General features: G+C 44.6%; 1 protein-coding gene across 1 annotated transcript in view; it reads left to right on the top strand.

Annotated features, from left to right (window-relative positions):
* MEI4 (meiotic double-stranded break formation protein 4) overlaps positions 1-18,083 on the top strand; it is a 185,110-nt gene that overhangs the window by 18,464 nt on the left and 148,563 nt on the right. The window contains exon 2 of the mRNA XM_090064505.1: positions 6,708-6,956. Within this exon, the coding sequence (XP_089920631.1) occupies positions 6,708-6,956 (249 nt within the window). The remainder of the gene's footprint in view (positions 1-6,707; positions 6,957-18,083) is intronic.

Raw genomic sequence — 18,083 nt, forward strand, 5'->3', positions numbered from 1 at the left:
GACTGGGAGGGTAGAGGAGCTGTTTCTAGGGGACAGTGGCTTCAGGCTTGCAGGTTCAGTAAACAGCAACTTGATTCACCAGCCCCTGGGACCCCAACAACGAATTTATGTTGGGTCTGGAGAATCGTAAATCATGGCGCATCCTGTGAAAAATCATGAGTTACAATGGGAAACTGATCTTTTATGTGTGCCTTCTGCTATTAGTAAAAACAACATACCATATTTACTCAAATCTAAGGTGAGGTCCCTCTGTTCAACATGGGGGGAAGCCCCTCATTTTATATTTAAGTACAAGTGGGAATGAGGGAGGAAGTTGCTGTAGCTCTGACTCCAACCCTGAGCCTTGAATCAGAGGTACAGCTGCTGGCCCCCACCTGCTCCCTGCAGCCTCTGCTCTCTCTCTGCCTTTGCTTCCTATCCCCACAACCCTACACTGCTGGTTACCTTGACCTTGAAGCTTTGGTCCCAGCCCAACCATGCAGAGTTGGCAGGAGCTCTGGCCCCAACTCAAGGGTGGGGGCTAAAGCTGCCACTTTTGTTGCATAGCTAGGCAGGGATCAAAGGCAGCACATGGTCTGTGCTCCCTGCCACTGGTTGGAGCAGGGCCCTAGCCAGAGCTACAGCTGGAGCTACAAGGGGAAGGTAAGCAATGGCAAGGGGTGATGGGCACAGGTGGCAGGCAGCAAGGGGTTATGCAGAAGGGGGCATGGGGTGATACAGACACCTTGGGGAGGGGTAGGTGTCAGGGTGGAAGGCAGGGTTGGACACTAGAAGCAGGGGGCAAGTCGTGACAGGCAGGCACTGGGGGACAAGTTGTAGGGGGTCAACGGCAGGAGGTACAGGCAGTGTAGAGGTAGGTGTGGGGTGCATAGGCAGTGGGAAGGTACAGGCAGCTGGGGAGCCAAGTGGCTGTAGGGGCAGATGGCAAGGGAGTCTGGTGGTTTGACTCCTGCCCATAACCAGTGTCACGGGGGCACTTGGGTGCCCCATGTCTAAAAGGAAATAGAGAGCTGCCAATCACCAGGGCAGCCCAGGTGCTGGTTGCTGGGGCCACCTGAGCCTCAACCGGGTGTAGGACCAGGAGAGAGTCCCACAGGGCTCCACAGTGCTGGGGACTCTAGTGCCACAGAAGGCACGGCGAGTGAGCGCCGTAGAGGCGCTCGGCGTGTAGGGGTTGAGGCCCCAGCCTGAGAGGGCGTGCAGCGCGAGAGGCGTGGCATAGGCCCCAGAGGGGGGCAACGGGCGCGAGAGGCGTGCACAGGCCCCAGGAGCAGGCGCAAGTAACCGTCAGACACCCAGTGGGGTGTGGACTAGAGAGGACCCCGAAGGGTCAAGGGGGCCAGGTAAGGCTCAGGCGGCCTGAGCCTGATTGGAAGAGTATTGCTAGCGGGCCTGAGAGGGCCAGCAAGCTCAGGGGCGCCAGAGAAGGGGCGCCAGGTGCGAGACAAGCCCGGGGCGCCAGAGAGGGGCGCCGAAGGGCAAGGACCCAAGAACGTCCAGGAACAGCTGTGAGGCTTGGGGCATGCTAAAGGGGAGGCAGGAGGCACGCATTGCCCATAAGGCTGGGGTGAGAGCACCCCACTAGGAATGGACGTAACATTGGCGCGGTGTCAAAGGTGCAAGTAGGCAGCCTCCCATAACTGAACTCATAAGACCAAAGATGTGGCGGGCGAGTCGAGGGTGCTGGATCACCTTAATTGACATGGCAGGGGGCACTAGGGAGCTTCACGGCCGCTCCCAGGTCCCACTCCGTGACAACCAGAAATGTGGGTTGGAAAATTTTCCAAAATGGAACATTTTCTGGAAAATTGTCCAGTGCTTTCTTTTTCTGTAGAAAGTTTTCCATTAAAAATAATTCATTGTTTCATAAAATTCATTAGTAACAATAAATGAATACCAAAACAATTTTAGGCAAGCTTGGAAGTTCAAAGTTGTAATTTATGTTTTTCAGGTGATTATCCTTAGCAAGTGTGTGAGAGAGTACGTATATGATTTATTGATTTGTAAACACTCACATAATAATCCAAACCAAAAATCAAGTTATGAATTCACTTAATTGGCTGTGCAGGCCAACTGAAATTCTTATGTCATTTCAGACAGCAAGTTAATGCAAAACTAAAACTGCGATTAATTTTTGTTTCACTATCAGTTCAGCAAACACAAGGAGTGTCTCATTTCTTTTCTTAGGTTGGAGAAGTTGGAAGTGTTTAGATAAGATGTGTTAGTTTTTTAGTACTTTTGCTTTGAAGTAGTCATAATAATGCCGAATCAGAAAAAAACTAGTGTGACATCATTATAGTGAATTTCAAGCCACTGAAAGAAGGAAGAAAGTTGATAGATGTAAATATTGCAGGCAGGTGGATGCTAACAATGCAACAAGAATGAAGAAACATTTAATAACATGTAGGAACTGTCCTGAAAGAGTACAAGCCATATACATAAAGTTAATACAACCAAGTGTTGGAACAACAATATCTGAGAAAAGTCTACTTCAGGAATCCTATGTGCATAAACAAACTAATATGTTAAACAACACACAGTACAGACTAGCATCTATATAGTTTTAAAACATCATTTTAAAAGATGCTAAGGCAACTCTGGGCTATTATTTATTTATTTAAAATTTTTGCAGCCTGGTTTTCTGCTTGCACTACGTACCCAAAGTGGCTTAGGCTTAATATATATATTTTTAAATTACATAATAGATAAATAGTTAACTATTTCAACCGAGCAGAGTGACCTTAGTCTTCTGGTCAGTGGCAGAGGCCAGACTATACTTTCTTTTGACTCTGCAGTTCCAGGGCAACTGAGCAGCAAGGTGAGCAGCAGAGTGTTCTTTCTAGCAGGGAAAGGGGAAGCAAGCTCCCTGCTGCTTCTCCTTCTCCTTCTGATGGATGAGGCCAGACTAGAACAGGCTAAAATAAAAATCTGTTCCCCCTTTTGTTGCAGGAACTTGGTAGCTCAAGTGAAATAGCATATTTGCAATAAATGCAAAATGAAAATGTTGAGCTGTTGGATCTGGGGGGAAGAAGAAGTAGGATCCTCACTTTCAAGATCACAGGCACCAGATATGTGATCCACCATGAGTATCTTTCAAGACGGTCAAACTTTTTATCAAGCTTTGTGGACAAAATGCAAAAGAAGATTAATAAAAAGCATATGAGACATTAGCTTAAGCTATATTTGCAAGTGGTACACCTCTTTCCATAACTGAATCTATAGTGGAAGGAACAGTACAAACTAATTCACCCATCATATAAGTTACCATCGCGTTATTGCTTATCACATTCTCTCTTAGATAGAGAGTATGACAGAGTACAAACAATGGTTATTCAAAGGATTGGTCAAGCAGAATCACTGACTGATGTCAGATGGATAGACTGATATACAAGAAAACACTTTATTGAACATTATAGTAACACATGAACCAATATTCCTGAAAGCAATTGCTACCAAATCTTCTCGTCATACAGGTGAATACATAGCCAAATTACTGAGTGAAGAGACTGAAAGTGCAGGTCCCTCCAGGATGCAAGCCCTTGTAACTGATAATGCGAGTAACATGAAAACTGCATGGCAAATATTAAAGGCAAAGTATCCTCGTTTAATAGTATTTGTCTGTCTTGCTTATGGGTTGAATCTTCTGGCAAAGGACATAGTAAGTGTGAATACAATGAAGACAATATGGGCAAACTACAAAGCAATTGTGAAGGTATTCAACAATCATCATGTTGTTAATCAGACTTTGAAGAAATTACAGAAAGAGAAGCAGGGGAAGGAAAATGCACTTTTATTGCCAGGAAAAACTAGATGGGGCTCAGCCACAAAGCGTTTACTTAGTTTGCTGAGCACAAAGAAGTGTTTGCAGTGTGCTTCAATAGATGACACACTATCCCAGATTATTCCCGTGAACATAGGGAAGCGGATTCTCGACATCACTGTGTTCTGCGTTCAAGTTCAAGGAGCGTTCAATTTTCTACTACCACTTTCACTGGCTATCAAGAAACTTGAAGGAGATACACCAAGCCTTTCAAATATTCCAGAGATTTTCAGACAACTGAATGAAAATCTAATTGAGCTTTTGCCTTCTTCACCTCTATCTAAAGAACATGTAGTAAAACAAATGTTTACTAAGAGATATGAATTTTGCTCTCATTCAGTTCATCTAGCAGCAAACCTTTTGGATCCTCAACACAGAGGAAAACATGTATCAGAAGATGAATTATCTACTGCTCTCGATACAATTATGGAAGTACCTAAGAATGTCCCCAACACTGATGAAATAGCTGTGATGACAGACATTGCCAAGTACTGCACAAAAGACAAACTTCGGAGCAAAGACATCATTTGGCAGGCAGCAGAAAATATGTCTCCTTTCATATGGTGGAAGGTATACTGTAACATTGTCCAGGATTGCTCTAAGAATCCTAAGCATTCCACTAACAGCAGCTTCTTGTGAATGGAACTGGAAGGCTTTCAGCTCAATCAAGACAAAAAAGGAAGAATAGACTAACAAATGAACACACCACTAAGCTTGTTTCTATTTTTCAAAATCTCTTGCTTCTAGAGAATCCATCAGAAGCACAATTAGTGAAGAAGATGAAGCGTGATGATAAGTTGCCTTTGCCCATGGACTCATTGGTAAAACCATCCTTTAGCAAAAGACATTGTGGTTCAAGTAGTTCTGAATCAGATTTGCCTCAGTCTGATTCTGAAATGGAACTAATAGGTAGTGCAAGTGATTCTATACAGATAGTGACAGTGTAACTGGAGGTGCCACAATGACCTCAGTGGAAGAAAGTTAAATAGATGAGTAGACAATCACAGCATATCATGCACCGTTCTTTGGGTATGCCAAAATTAGTGTGTCAACAGTTGTCAGTGCCTTCTTTTCTTAAATTTAAACAGTGTAAGGGAAGTACATGCTATTGTGTATTGTCTTTACATTTTTACAAGTATTCCAATAAAAATAATTTTAAAGCTTTGAATTTGTTTGAATATAACATTTAAACTACATTAAGTATGCTCTATTTATTTTTTTTCCTAACCAAATATTTCAGTTCAAATACTTGTGGCTATTGGGACATAACATTTACATGGGGTCCTTTTTTTTAGTTTTGTTTACAAAATATAAATCAAATAAACATGCTAACTCAGATCATGCTCTATTTAGGACATTAGAAAAATTTTCAGAAAATGTTCCTATTCAAAATTTTCTGGGGAACCCACATTACTGCTCATAACTACTTGCCCCCTGAGTTGCCTGTACCTGCCTCTGCAGTGGTGATAAAGGATGACTTTAAGAGAACCCTCCAAAAATTATATTCTAGATATGGAAAATTGTATAAAAATTATAATTTTTTAATGTTTAGAACAGGGGTGGCCATTCTGTCCAGCCTGCGGGGCCCCTCAGAAATTTAGAAAATTAATATTTATCACCCCGGCTGCCTGTCATGCAGCCCTTGATGGCTTGCCAAAACTCAGTAAGCAGCCCTCCGACTGAAATAATTGCCCACCTCTGGTTTAGAATCTAATTATTGGGGGGTAGGTCCTTTTAAATTCAGAGTCCTCTTACATTTGGGTAGATACTGTATGTGTACCTGAACTGCCATTTTGGGAATAATTTTGTATAGAAACAAGGGCTGAACCTTGGACAGCCCTACTTCAATGTTATGATAATATTTTAAAATAAAAGCTACGATGAAGTATTGAATGAATATTTGCTCAAGAATTACTAACCAAATTAATTTATTGGGATATACCCTTTCATTTCTTCCAATTCATTATTCCTAACCTCCATCCTATCCCTCTATTTCTGCTGCCAAAACACTTGTCCATGCTTGACTCAGCTTGCGTCTTTCTTCTTTAGAGTGACTTTTCTCTGCCCCAGTATTTCTATACATAGTACTGCTGCTACAAATCTCTTCCTGCAAGCGCCATATTCTTTATCTTGAAAATTTCCATTTTGTCCCTTTTTTCTATTGTGTAAAAACCATGTTACAAGCTCCTTAAAAGTAGGGACTTTGATATCTGTAAAGAGTAATATAGCTTTACGGAAAAAGTAACATGGGTAAAGGCACTCCAAATGCAGTAGATTTAATTGTGGACATTTGGTGGTAGTAATTTAAAAAATGTAGTTGTAGCTAACTTCCAGTTTCTCTGCAAAATTTAGATTCTGCAAGATGACCTAATTCAAGGTTCTGTGTACAGATCCATTTGGAAATAATGGGCCTAAATTATGGAGTTGTTACCATGGGTCCAGAAGTATGAGGTGTCCAAAAAGGAAAGATGTTGCTATCTTGTAGCCCCTTTTAAAATTGTCCCTATATTTTTGTACACATTAAAAACTTGAGTACTGCATAAAATAGGTATTATGTGGAGCATCATCTGCCACTAAGTGGTTACAATGGACTCATTTTTAACATGATAAAATTTGCATTGACCTATTTTCCACCTAGGTTAGCCTCATTAAGGTGCTATTCATGCTATAACTTTCAACTGCCAAACTAAATTTTATTGTTGATACTGCTGGCATACTACTACTTAAACTAGAAGTGATTGTTTAGATGTGTGGCTGTTTCTGTTGATTGATATAAGGCCAGAGGAGAAATAAGATAATTGGTCTCACTGTGGAATGTATCCCTTCAGTAAAGAACATTCACTGAATAACTCACTTATTAAAAAGTCAAACTTTTTTTATCTGATAGGAATAAAAGAGAGAAGAGAAGATCAAGTCTGGTACTTGAAAATATCAAAGTTGGCACTGGCTTTAGCAATTATCCACTCAAAACCACCAGAAAAAAGCTGCAAAGAATACACAGAGCAACTTGCCAAAATTCTATCTGAACAAGATTTTAAATGGAGATCAAAAATTAAAACATTAGAAGCTGAAGTTCTTCGATTGCGTCAGGAAATTCTTTTGAACAAAATCTGTCCAAGGCTCTGCTTGGAAAATGGTAAGTCTCTCACTATATTAGCACTTAAGGAAAAGGTGCTGTTTTTTATTCTTAACATCAAACATTGTTTGTCATGTATAGATAAGACACTTGCATTTTTGCATTTAGTGAGGACTTAAAATTTGTTTTTCTAAAATATTACAATAGTGAGACATTAATTTCAGTTATGACAGGAATTAGCCAGTGAATTTGAGATTTTATCCTGAAATTATAAAATGTTATGCATAGGAGAAAATGTTTTATATTATGAGTCTTCAGAATCTGGGTTATTACTATATACAGACAACAGCAAATTTTCAGATACTTACAGTATAACTACTGTTATTAGTTTAATGGGAACATCAGTATATACCATATTTAGATTCGGAATATGGTCTAATAAGCTTCATTTTTGTTTCTCTGTTACTACACTAAGAAGGCTTAAAATTTAAAATTTGTAGCAAATATGTAGCTTTTTATTCTTTTTTAAAAACAACTGTAGATTATGATAATGTAATGATTTTCTAATTCATATCAATTTAAGAAGTTCTCAGAACAGAAAATTTGGTTAATCTTTAGCCGTATGCTTTTGCACATGGGTTGTAGCTTCACTTTGTCTACAGCAAGGATTTCTGCCCTTTATTTTTCCAAATGGAGAGGAAATAGATTTTTGACTCAGTAACCAGCCATAATGGTGAATGGGTAAGTGGAACAGTAGTTATAGAAGTGTTCTTAGAGCAGATGACAGAACAAAGAGCAATGTTCTTAAGTTGCAGCAAGGGAAGTTTAAGTTAGATATTAAGAGAAGCTCTCTCACAAGGAGGGTACTGAAGCACTGGAATAGGTTACCCAGAGAGGTGGTGGAATCTCCATCCTTGGAGGCTTTTAAGACCAGGCTAGACTTAAAGCAGGGGGTTGGATTAGATCAGGCTTGTTCAACAGGCAGCCCGTGAGCTGCCACGCAGCCCTCCAAGCTGTTTTCTGAGTCCTGAGGTGCTGCGATGGGAAACGCAAGTAAACACTGTACTTTTGTTTCAGGGGGGTGATGTGATACAGCTTCCTGTAAGGTCTTTGAATATGGCTTGCTGGCCTAATGGGTGATAAAAAATTCATGATCCGGCCCCACATTCAAAAAGGTTGGACACCCCTGGATTAGATGATCTCCTGAGGTCCCTTCCAAATGTAGTTTTCTATGATTCTGTGATTCTATTAAATGCACAGAATAACTTTCAACTCTAGAAAACGAGTGAATTTTAACTCCAAATTGCTTAACTCTTCGTATCCCTCTCCTCTTTCCGATTTAGGGCTGTTTATAGGTATAATTTTTTGCAGCTTTTTAGTTCTTGTCCCTTTGCCCATTTTTATGTATGTTTGCTTTAATTTTTTGTATATCTCCTGCCTCCTTTCCTCCTTCTCCATAACCCATTCCAACCTCACAGAGCTGCTTTAAGCAGTATTGGAATAAATGGGACTTAACATCTACTGCTTGTTGCAACTGCGCAGTCAGTGACTTAATATTCTGAAAAGCTGAAAAGACTAGCATACATATGATCAGGATAGACCTCTGTCTCCTTCCTCCCTTCCCAACCCCCACACCCCTGACACACACATTGATTGCAGGGTATTCTAATCAAGGGAACTGCAGTCCACTTCACTTGAAGCCTCTGCACCTTAGGCTTATTTTGCAGAATTTCTCCCTAGATTCTTGGTCTATTGCTTCATGTAAAATTGTAGCTTTGCTCAGGCAGGTGGTTTTCCTTCTGAGATGGGTATATAAAATCAGGGATATGTTGGGGCATGGAGTCTCTGTCAAAGGTACTGATTTTTTTGCACCTCCTGTTCAGTCACAGAGATTCAGATTCAGATCTGACCTAAGAGAGTACAGTCAAGCAAGCTGCACTCTCTTCCTCACACAGACAACTTCTTGTATAAGGAACTAGTCTACAACAATCTCAGCAGTATGTCCAGCACACAGACTCAATGATTAGTACTGCAGAACCTGGAGTTCTCTCAAGTTGTATTAATTGGAATATTTCTTCTTTTCAGATTCAGTCCTCTCACTGTCTTCAATTTGGCCAGTCTCAAAATGCTTAAGGAATCATGTTCCAGAATTTAGTATTAGAAGTTGTTCTACAGGCTTCTTTATAAGATGTAATTCTTTACTGTGGTGTTTATAAAAGCCACCAATCTACTTGAGTATTCATTCCATGAATTTCTTGTGTTTTGGAAACTCAGGTTTTCAAAATGCTACAACTAACCTTCTGAATTAATAGTTTCTTTCTTCAGATTTCCTTTAATTCAAGGTGGCACCCTTAGCTGTGATTACCTTAGCCAGACAAGTGGAAGAAATGAGCCTTTTCTTGTAATTTTCCATTCAGTGCTTCTCTCCTCTGTGAGTATTGTCCTGAGAACTGTGCCTAGCTTCATTTCATGGGGAAAAAATGAGCTTTCATATTAATCAAGAGATTTCTTTCCTTTCTTCTCCTGCAGACTGAAATGTGACAAAGAAAAGATCCCTGGCCTTTTTCCAGGAAAAAGGGCATGAATCATTCAGGTCAGATGACAATTTCTCTCTTGATTTGGATCAGCACAAAAAGACAAAGCAGTTTACCAAATGTTGATTTCTCTATGGATTCGTTCAGCTATCCTCTGAAAGAGGATTCCTTATCCATTATCAGTAAAAGCTCATCAAATCAAGGATCATGCTGGCAGGAAACTGAAGCAGCCTCTGTAAAAGACATTTGAAAAGCTCGCACCTGGTATTGCAGCTCAGGAAGGCGTTATTAATCTTGAAAGGGGCAAAAAAGAGAGGATTGTCGCCACTACTCCAGCATACATCTGGAGAGGGAAGTGTTAGAAGGGTAGATTTTATTGCCTTGGTTTATGCAGCTTTAGGCTGACACTTTGTAAAGATTCAGTTATCCAATGTTTATTTAGCAGAAAGTGTTAAGGGGATATCTTCCCCTTTCTTCCCCCCACAACTTCTAATTTGGCTCACATTAGTACTACTTACAGTCAGTTGATACAAATTTTTAGAGGTACTTGCTCCTCTTGCAAATAGCAAAGGGTTTTTTTTCCTATTTGTAAATTTAATTTGTTTGTCCTACTGAAGTTCAGAGATCCATTACTTCATGCTGGGGAGGAACAACTGGCACCATACCTACCAGTTGCGGAACTCCCCTCTTGTCAGCATGGAGGCGGAAAAGGATCTTGGAGTCATCATTGACTCCGAGATGAACATGGGCCGGCAGTGTGGGGAGGCAGTTAGGAAGGCCAACCGTACCTTGTCATGCATCCACAAATGCATCTTAAGCAGGTCCAAAGAGGTGATCCTCCCCCTCTATGCGGCACTGGTCAGGCCGCAGCTGGAGTACTGTGTCCATTTCTGGGTGCCGCACTTCAAGAAGGATGTGGACAGCATCGAGAGGGTCCAGAGGAGGGCCGCTCGCAGGATCAGGGGACAGCAGGGCAGGCACTATGAGGAGAGGCTACGGGACCTGAACCTGTTCAGCCTCCAAAAGAGAAGGCTGAGGGGGGTCTAGTAGCCTGTTATAAATTAGTCAGGGGGGATCAGCAGGCATTGGGGGAATCACTATTCCCCCATGCACTGCCAGGAGTGACCAGGAGTAATGGTCACAAGTTGGCAGAGGGCAGGTTTAGGCTAGATATCAGGAAGCGCTACTTCACTGTCAGGGCGGCTAGGATCTAGAACCAACTTCCAAGAGAAGTGGTGCTGGCTCCTACCCTGGTGGTTTTTAGGAGGAGGTTGGATGAACTTCTTTCTGGGGTCGTTTGACCCCAGTATTATTTCCTGCCATGGCAGGGGGTCAGACTAGATGATCTGCTCAGGTCCCTTCCAACCCTAGAAACTATGAAACTATGCTGCTTGAAGCTGGGGTGGCAGAACCAAAGTTGTTAGTCATCAGCAGTGGGGGGATTCCCTGCTTTCTGAAATTCTTTCTAGCTTTTTCTGCCCCTAGTGCAGATCTTATCTGAGACAAATGCTGAATTGTATTTCAAAATTTACTCTGTTAGGTTCCATATCTACCTCATTCTTAACATTGTCCCAGGCTGTATATGATTTTTTTGGGGAAAAAAAAAAATGTTTTCCTTCAGCTTGACTTCACTTGCTGGGATGTTTGAAGTAGTAGGTAGTGCCCCTGCAGTGAATGACCTAGAGTGAACAAAGCTAAAGGAAAAAGTAAAGGCCTGTGTCTCTGCTTTGACCTCTTATTGCATATCTCACTGGCCCATGATTGAATGTCTCCATGTGAAGACAGAATGTAACCCTCCCTCAAACCCAGTCAGCTTCACCAGTTAGAATTGGAAAGCTGGCTTTTTTAGGGAAGATGAAGCCCAAATTGGTAGAGGCACCGAAACCTTCCTGCTTCAGTTAGAAAGGAAGTAAATAAGACCATAAAAGTACTTCCCCCTTCAGTTCAGTTCAGTTAGTTCAGTTAAACTAACAGGTTGATTTGTTTCCGAGTCCCTATGACCTGCATAGAATCAAATAAATTATGGTTGGAAGGAACCTCAAGAGGCATCTAGTCCAATACCCTGCTTAAAGCAGGACCATCCCCAGCTATATCATCTTAGCTGAGGCTTTATCTACCCAGGTCTTAAAAACCTCTAAGGATGGAGATTCCACTACCGCTGGTAGTCTGTTCCAGTGCTTAAAGTAACCTCACCTTATACTGTGGAGCTCAGCCACTTCATCTCCTTGTGCTTCATGGAGGATCTTGGATGGTGGGCCCCAGGCACAGCATGGATTCTGCCAGTGTTCCAAGAGGGGAAGAGATACCTTTGGGTCTACCTTCCATGCAGCTGTTATCTTCTTTTTAACAGTAGGGGATCCCTATTCTTATCCCAGGATGAGATCTCTAGAGCAGTGGCCAACAACCGGTTGATCCTGATCAACAAGCAGGACGAGCTCGTCCTCCTGCTCAGTGCAAAGAAATATGATGTCATTGGGATAACGGAGACCTGGTGGGACTCCACCCTTGACTGGACCACGGGTATAGAGGGCTATAACCTGTACAGGAGGGATCGTGTTGACAAAAGGGGCGGGGGTGTAGTTCTCTATGTGAAGGAAAGTTACACGTCCCTGCAAGCTGATGTTGGTGACCGGCATGGACAGCTAGAGCCCTTTGGGTAAAAATTAGTGGGGAATACGGCACAGGGGATACAACAGTGGGAGTCTACTACAGACCTCCCACTCAAAGTCCTGAGCTTGACCAGGAGTTCGCCCAGGAACTGACTGAGGCCGCTTGCTCCAGGACCTTGGTTGTCATGGGTGACTTCAATTACCCGGACATCTCATGGGAAGATCGCTCAGCAAAATCCGAGTGGTCGCAAAGCTTTCTCTCGTGCGTGGATGACCTCTACCTGACTCAAGAAGTCTATGGGCCAATGAGAGGCAAAGCGCTGCTTGACCTGGTACTGGCTATGGGAGACGACCTAATCGGCAACCTAGCGATCGATGGGAAGCTGGGTGACAGCGGCCACGAGCTGATTACCTTCACCATCCGCCGTAAAGCTGGCAAGTCAGTCAGCAACACAGAAGTCCTTGACTTCAGAAAAGCCGACTTTGACAAACTCAAGAGGCTAGTCAGTCAGGCCTTCAGGGACCATGACCCCAGGGAGATGGGAGCTCAAGAAGAGTGGTTGCTTCTAAAGGAAGCGATCCTCAATACACAAGCTAAATCTATCCCAACACGGAGGAAAGGCAGCAAGAAGGCACAGCAGCCCCCCTGGCTCTCCAGGGACCTAGCGGACCACCTGTGGCTAAAAAGAAAAGCCTACAAAGGATGGAGGACGGGATTCAACTCCAAGGACGATTATTCCGCTCTGGTCCAGTGCTGCAGGGAGCAAACCAGGAAAGCCAAGGCTGCAACTGAACTCCAACTAGCTTCAGGCATCAAGGACAACAAAAAGTCCTTTTTCAGATATGTGGGGAGCTGGAGGAAAAGCAGGGGCAACGTTGGACCCCTGCTAAACCAGATGGGGCAACTGACAACTGACGCCCAGGAAAAAGCCAACCTATTAAATAGGTACTTTGCGTCAGTCTTTCATCAGTCACAGGCGATGCCCGTGCCTGCTATGGGACAGGGAAATCTGGGTGAGGGGGATCCCCTACCCTCCATAAATGCTGACCTCATGAAGGAACACCTTGAGAAGCTGGATACCTTCAAGTCAGCTGGCCCTGACAATCTGCACCCCAGGGTACTCAAGGAGCTGGTGAGCGTCATAGCCCAGCCCCTGGCACGGATCTTTGAAAACTCCTGGTGCTCTGGTGTAGTGCCCGAAGACTGGAAGAAGGCCAATGTAGTGCCAATCTTCAAGAAAGGGAGGAGAGTGGATCCGGCTAACTACAGGCCCATTAGCCTGACTTCTATCCTGGGGAAGATCCTAGAAAAGTTTATTAAGGAGGCCATCCTTGAGGGACTGGCCCAGGCTAAAATTCTAAGGGATAGCCAGCATGGGTTTGTTGCGGGTAGGTCTTGTTTGACCAATCTCATTTCCTTCTATGACCAGGTGACCTATCACCTGGACAAGGGAGAAGAGGTTGATGTCATATATCTTGACTTCAAAAAAGCTTTTGATCTGGTATCCCATGATCACTTCTTGGCCAAACTGCCAGGTTGTGGCCTTGGCTCCACCACGATCCGCTGGCTGGGAAATTGGCTCCGTGGTCGGACCCAGAGGGTTCTGATTGATGGCAGCCACTCATTGTGGTGCCCTGTGACCAGTGGGGTCCCTCAAGGCTCTGTCCTGGGACCCATCCTGTTCAACATCTTCATTAACAATGTGGACATTTGGAGTCAGAGTGGACTGGCTAAGTTTGCCGATGACACCAAACTTTGGGGCAAAGCATCCACACCAGAGGACAGGCGGGTGATCCAGGCTGACCTGGACAAGCTCAGCAAATGGGCAGATGAGAACCTGATGGTGTTTAACACCGAAAAATGCAAGGTTCTCCACCTTGGGAGGAAAAACCTGCAGCACCCTTATAGGCTTGGCAGTGCTACGTTGGTTAGCACTACAGAAGAGAGAGACTTGGGGGTCATCATTGACCACAAGATGAACATGAGCCTGCAATGTGATGCTGCGGCTAGTAAAGCGACCAAAACGCTGGCTTGCATCCATAGATGCTTCTCGAGCAAATCCCGGGACGTCATTCTTCCCTTGTACTCGGCCTTGGTGAGGCCACAGCTGGAGTACTGCATCCAGTTTTCAGCTGCACAATTCAAAAAGGATGTGGAGAAGCTTGAGAGAATCCAGAGGAGAGCCACGTGCATGATCAGAGGTCAGGAAAACAGATCTTACGATGACAGGCTGAGAGCCATGGGACTCTTTAGCCTGGAAAAGCGTAGGCTCAGGGGTGATCTGATGGCCACCTATAAATTTATCAAGGGTGACCACCAGGATCTGGGGGAACGTTTGTTCACCAGAGCACCCCAAGGGATGATGAGGTCGAATGGTCACAAACTCCTGCAAGACCATTTCAGGCTGGACATAAGGAAGAATTTCTTTACTGTCCGAGCCCCCAAGGTCTGGAACAGTCTGCCAGCGGAGGTGGTTCAAGCACCTACTTTGAACACCTTCAGGAGTAAATTGGATGCTTATCTTGCTGGGATCCTATGACTCCAGCTGACTTCCTGCCCTTTGGGCAGGGGGCTGGACTCAATGATCTCACGAGGTCCCTTCCAGCCCTAATGTCTATGAAATCTATGAAACTTCTTAATCGGGGAGCCTCTGACAGTCGATCTCAGTGTGGTGGAGCTAAACCCACAGACTGAGATCAATTGTCAGAGGCACCCCCGTCAGGAGTGGTGGGACACACACGGAGAGCGGCTAGGATGCAGTCCAGGAGCAGCGTGATGTAGGAGTGGCAGGACGCATGTGGCTGGGCTGGGCCATGACCCATGTTGCCGGAGGACCCAGGCCAGGTAAGTGGATGATCTCCCTCCGCTCCCCCTGCCTTGGGTGAGTGGGGCTGCATCTGGAAGGGGTCAGGGGAGGGGCGGAGCTCAGATGGCTTGTCCAGGCACATAGGGGAACTCCTATTGCTTCATGCACCTGGTGGAGGCCGGGGGGGCATATGCCCCCCCAATCTGTGCATGGGGCAAGGCAGCTGGTGCTGCGCACTGGGCTTTGTGCCCCAAGCCCTGCTGTAGCTCAGGGCACAAAGCTCAGTGTATAACAGCGGCTGACTCATCCAACACACAGATGGGGGTGGGGCATGTGCCCCCTGGGCCTCCACCAAGGTGTGTGCAGCAGTAGGAGCCCCCCTGCATGCTTGGATGAGCCATCCAGGCTCTGACCCTCCCCTGGCCCAGCCCAGCCTGACCTGGCTGGGGCCGCACTCTCTCCTGCCCCTGCCCTACTCCCTCCCTCACCCTGGGGTCCTCAATCCGGCCCCCCCCCCCCCCAGACTGACCTGCTGGGGAGATGGAGGGGCACAGTAGATCCTGGATTGCCCTTTACTTCAAAAAGTGATCATCACCTTAAAAAGGTTGGAGGCCACTCCTCTCGAGCAAAAAGTCTTGTCTGGCTTCCACTTGGTAGCACTTTAGGGCAGCTCTCCTGAGCAGAGTTTCTGGGAACGTAATCTTGAGTGGTTTTTCTTGAAGACCTAGAAGGGGCACACCTAAGGCAAGAATGACACACAAACCCAAATTCTTGAGTAGTAAATCACCACTCAAAATATTTTCAGACTAATTTCTGAGAGCCCAGTTAGCTGGGCTCACAGTATCAAGGGGGTAAGCTTTCAAATGAGAAATGAATGAAAAATAGAAAAAAGTACCATTTCCCCTGATCTCATACATTGGGTCCATCCATGAAAGTTTCTCTTGATCAGCTCCAGTATATAACATGATAAAATACTGCACAAAAGATAATTTCATAAACATATGCTGATTCTACTAGATTTGCATCCTTGTGAAAGATGTTTCTTCCTTAGAATAGGGAGGTTAGCAATCTAAATCTGAGTTGGATAATCAAACGTTATAGTATTTTGAAAGAGTGGTTCCCAAACTATGGTCCTCAGTCAACGGATTACAATAGACCGTACCTTTTTAATTAAGTTTGATGACAGGAGAGCATGTTAGTCCTGGAAACAAATTGAGGACCGATAGTGGTCTGTTCGGTCCCAAAAGTTTGAGAACTACTGTGTCTGAGGAAAACAAAAAACCCCAAAGAAATCTAAAGAATATTATGAAACTATACTAACAGGTTTGCAGCAGCCCCAAACAAGCTAAATATACTTCTGTATATACCCTCGAAAGATGTAATGAAGGGACAGGGATTTTCTGTCATACCTGAGAATGGTTGCGTAGGGTTGCTGCTTTGAGAATGACAGAGAGGGAAATATATTATTTAGCCTTTTCTTGCTGAAGATTTATGGCTGTCTGGCTAGATTAACTGAGCACTGGATCTTTGGATGCCTCTGTTTTACAGGGAAGGCCTGCTTTTCAAGGCCAATCTTCCACCTGGGCTCAGATGGATTTACAGTGAATACTGCAATGAAGTGATCATTGTTCTGATGGAGCCCCAAAGGACTAAAAAATAGAGCATATTCTACTGACTGACACAGTGTACCTAATTAATTATCATGAAGCAAAAACTTTGAGTTTGCCTGACACAGTAGTTTTCAACTTTCTAGACTCAAGCAGCCTTCCAACACTTTTCAAAATTTAGTGCCATCCTATTAAAAAAACCCTAATATAAAAAACCCCATAATATCATAACTTTGCAATGCAAACATCATAATAATGTTATTAATTAATATGTTTATTAATTCAGTTGTTATAATCATGTGCACCCCACTGCCACTTGCTGCAGCCAGGTGGAACTGTACTGCATCTCTCCTGCAAAGCTAGATTGGGAAGCACATGCTCTTGCTACAAACCTTCCCAATCCTACCCTATACAATGTCTCCCCAAAACAGCGGCACATGGGAAAGATGAAACAGTCCCAGGCACCTGTTTTTTCAGAAGCCATGTTAGAGCTGAACTGAAAAGTGACTGCAGCAAAAAGGTGAACCTGCCCACATTACATTATGCAGGCAAGCATGCTGTTTTTGCTTTAGCTTCAACAGTCTTCCTATAAATGGAGGTACGGGGGCAGTTTCACTCTGCAGCAGTGGCAGCCTGAAGATAAATGTCACTACTGACATGTAGAACTGCCCCATGTTTACCTCCATTTTCATGAGCCATGTTAGAAATAAACCAAGGAGGAGCCACAGAAATGGCATGCCTACCTGCACAATGTAATGCAGGCAAGTGCATCTTTCTATAGCTGCTTTTCCTATAACCAAAGTACATGAAGCAATTTTACCACATGGTCACAATGGCAGTCCTGGTATCATAGCACTGTGTTGCTGGTAGGTGTTATAGGGCTTTGGCCCCTTCTTGGCTGGTGCTTTGCTCCCCAGTGAGGTCAGGGTGAGATCTGAATTCAGCACTACTGATGTGGTTCGGTTACTGCTCCTACTCTCCTGTCACATCTTTGATGTTTTATTTTCTTCTTTGGAGGCAGTTCCCGGTAGGTGGCCCGAGGGGATCTCACCCTTGGGTTTCTTTGTAGGGCTCCAGCCTCCCCTTTGCCCCACCCCTTACCACATCCATGGCCAGGGCAGACTCTGCTCTCCACAAGTCTTACTCCTGGATGATCCCATCTCATCCAGGCTGCCCACTTCCAAGTTGCACCTGCCTGGCCTCATATAGGCACTCTCTAGCAATTTTAGAGTGCACACCTGGTGCCGGCTGCAGGGTGTGTCCCTGGGGCTTAGGTGTTGGGTCGCATTCACCCCCAAGGGAGGCCCTGATACTTGCCTGCCATGACTTGATCTTCTTTTCTTCAGTGGTGGGGCTCCTTCTCACGGGTTCTTGCTAACCAGGTGCTGTCCTTAGTGGGTGTTCTTGGGGCTCCACCTCCCCTACACTCCAGCCATGCGCTAGCCCTCAGGATGGCCAGATGATGAGTTGTGGCCTGTCCCTTGATGCTGTTGCCTGTTCTCTTTCTCCCTGCCCATCTCTTGGCATCCCTTCACCCTGGATGACTGTGGGGTGTGAGACCATCCTTGCCACTGTGCCTACTCTTCTCTTGAAGTGTGGCAGTCCACTGCGTTGCCTTACCTCTCTCCCT

This window comes from Crocodylus siamensis, chromosome 1 (assembly GCF_052110815.1).
Source record: "Crocodylus siamensis isolate JL-2025a chromosome 1, ASM5211081v1, whole genome shotgun sequence".
Lineage (NCBI taxonomy): Eukaryota > Metazoa > Chordata > Crocodylia > Crocodylidae > Crocodylus > Crocodylus siamensis.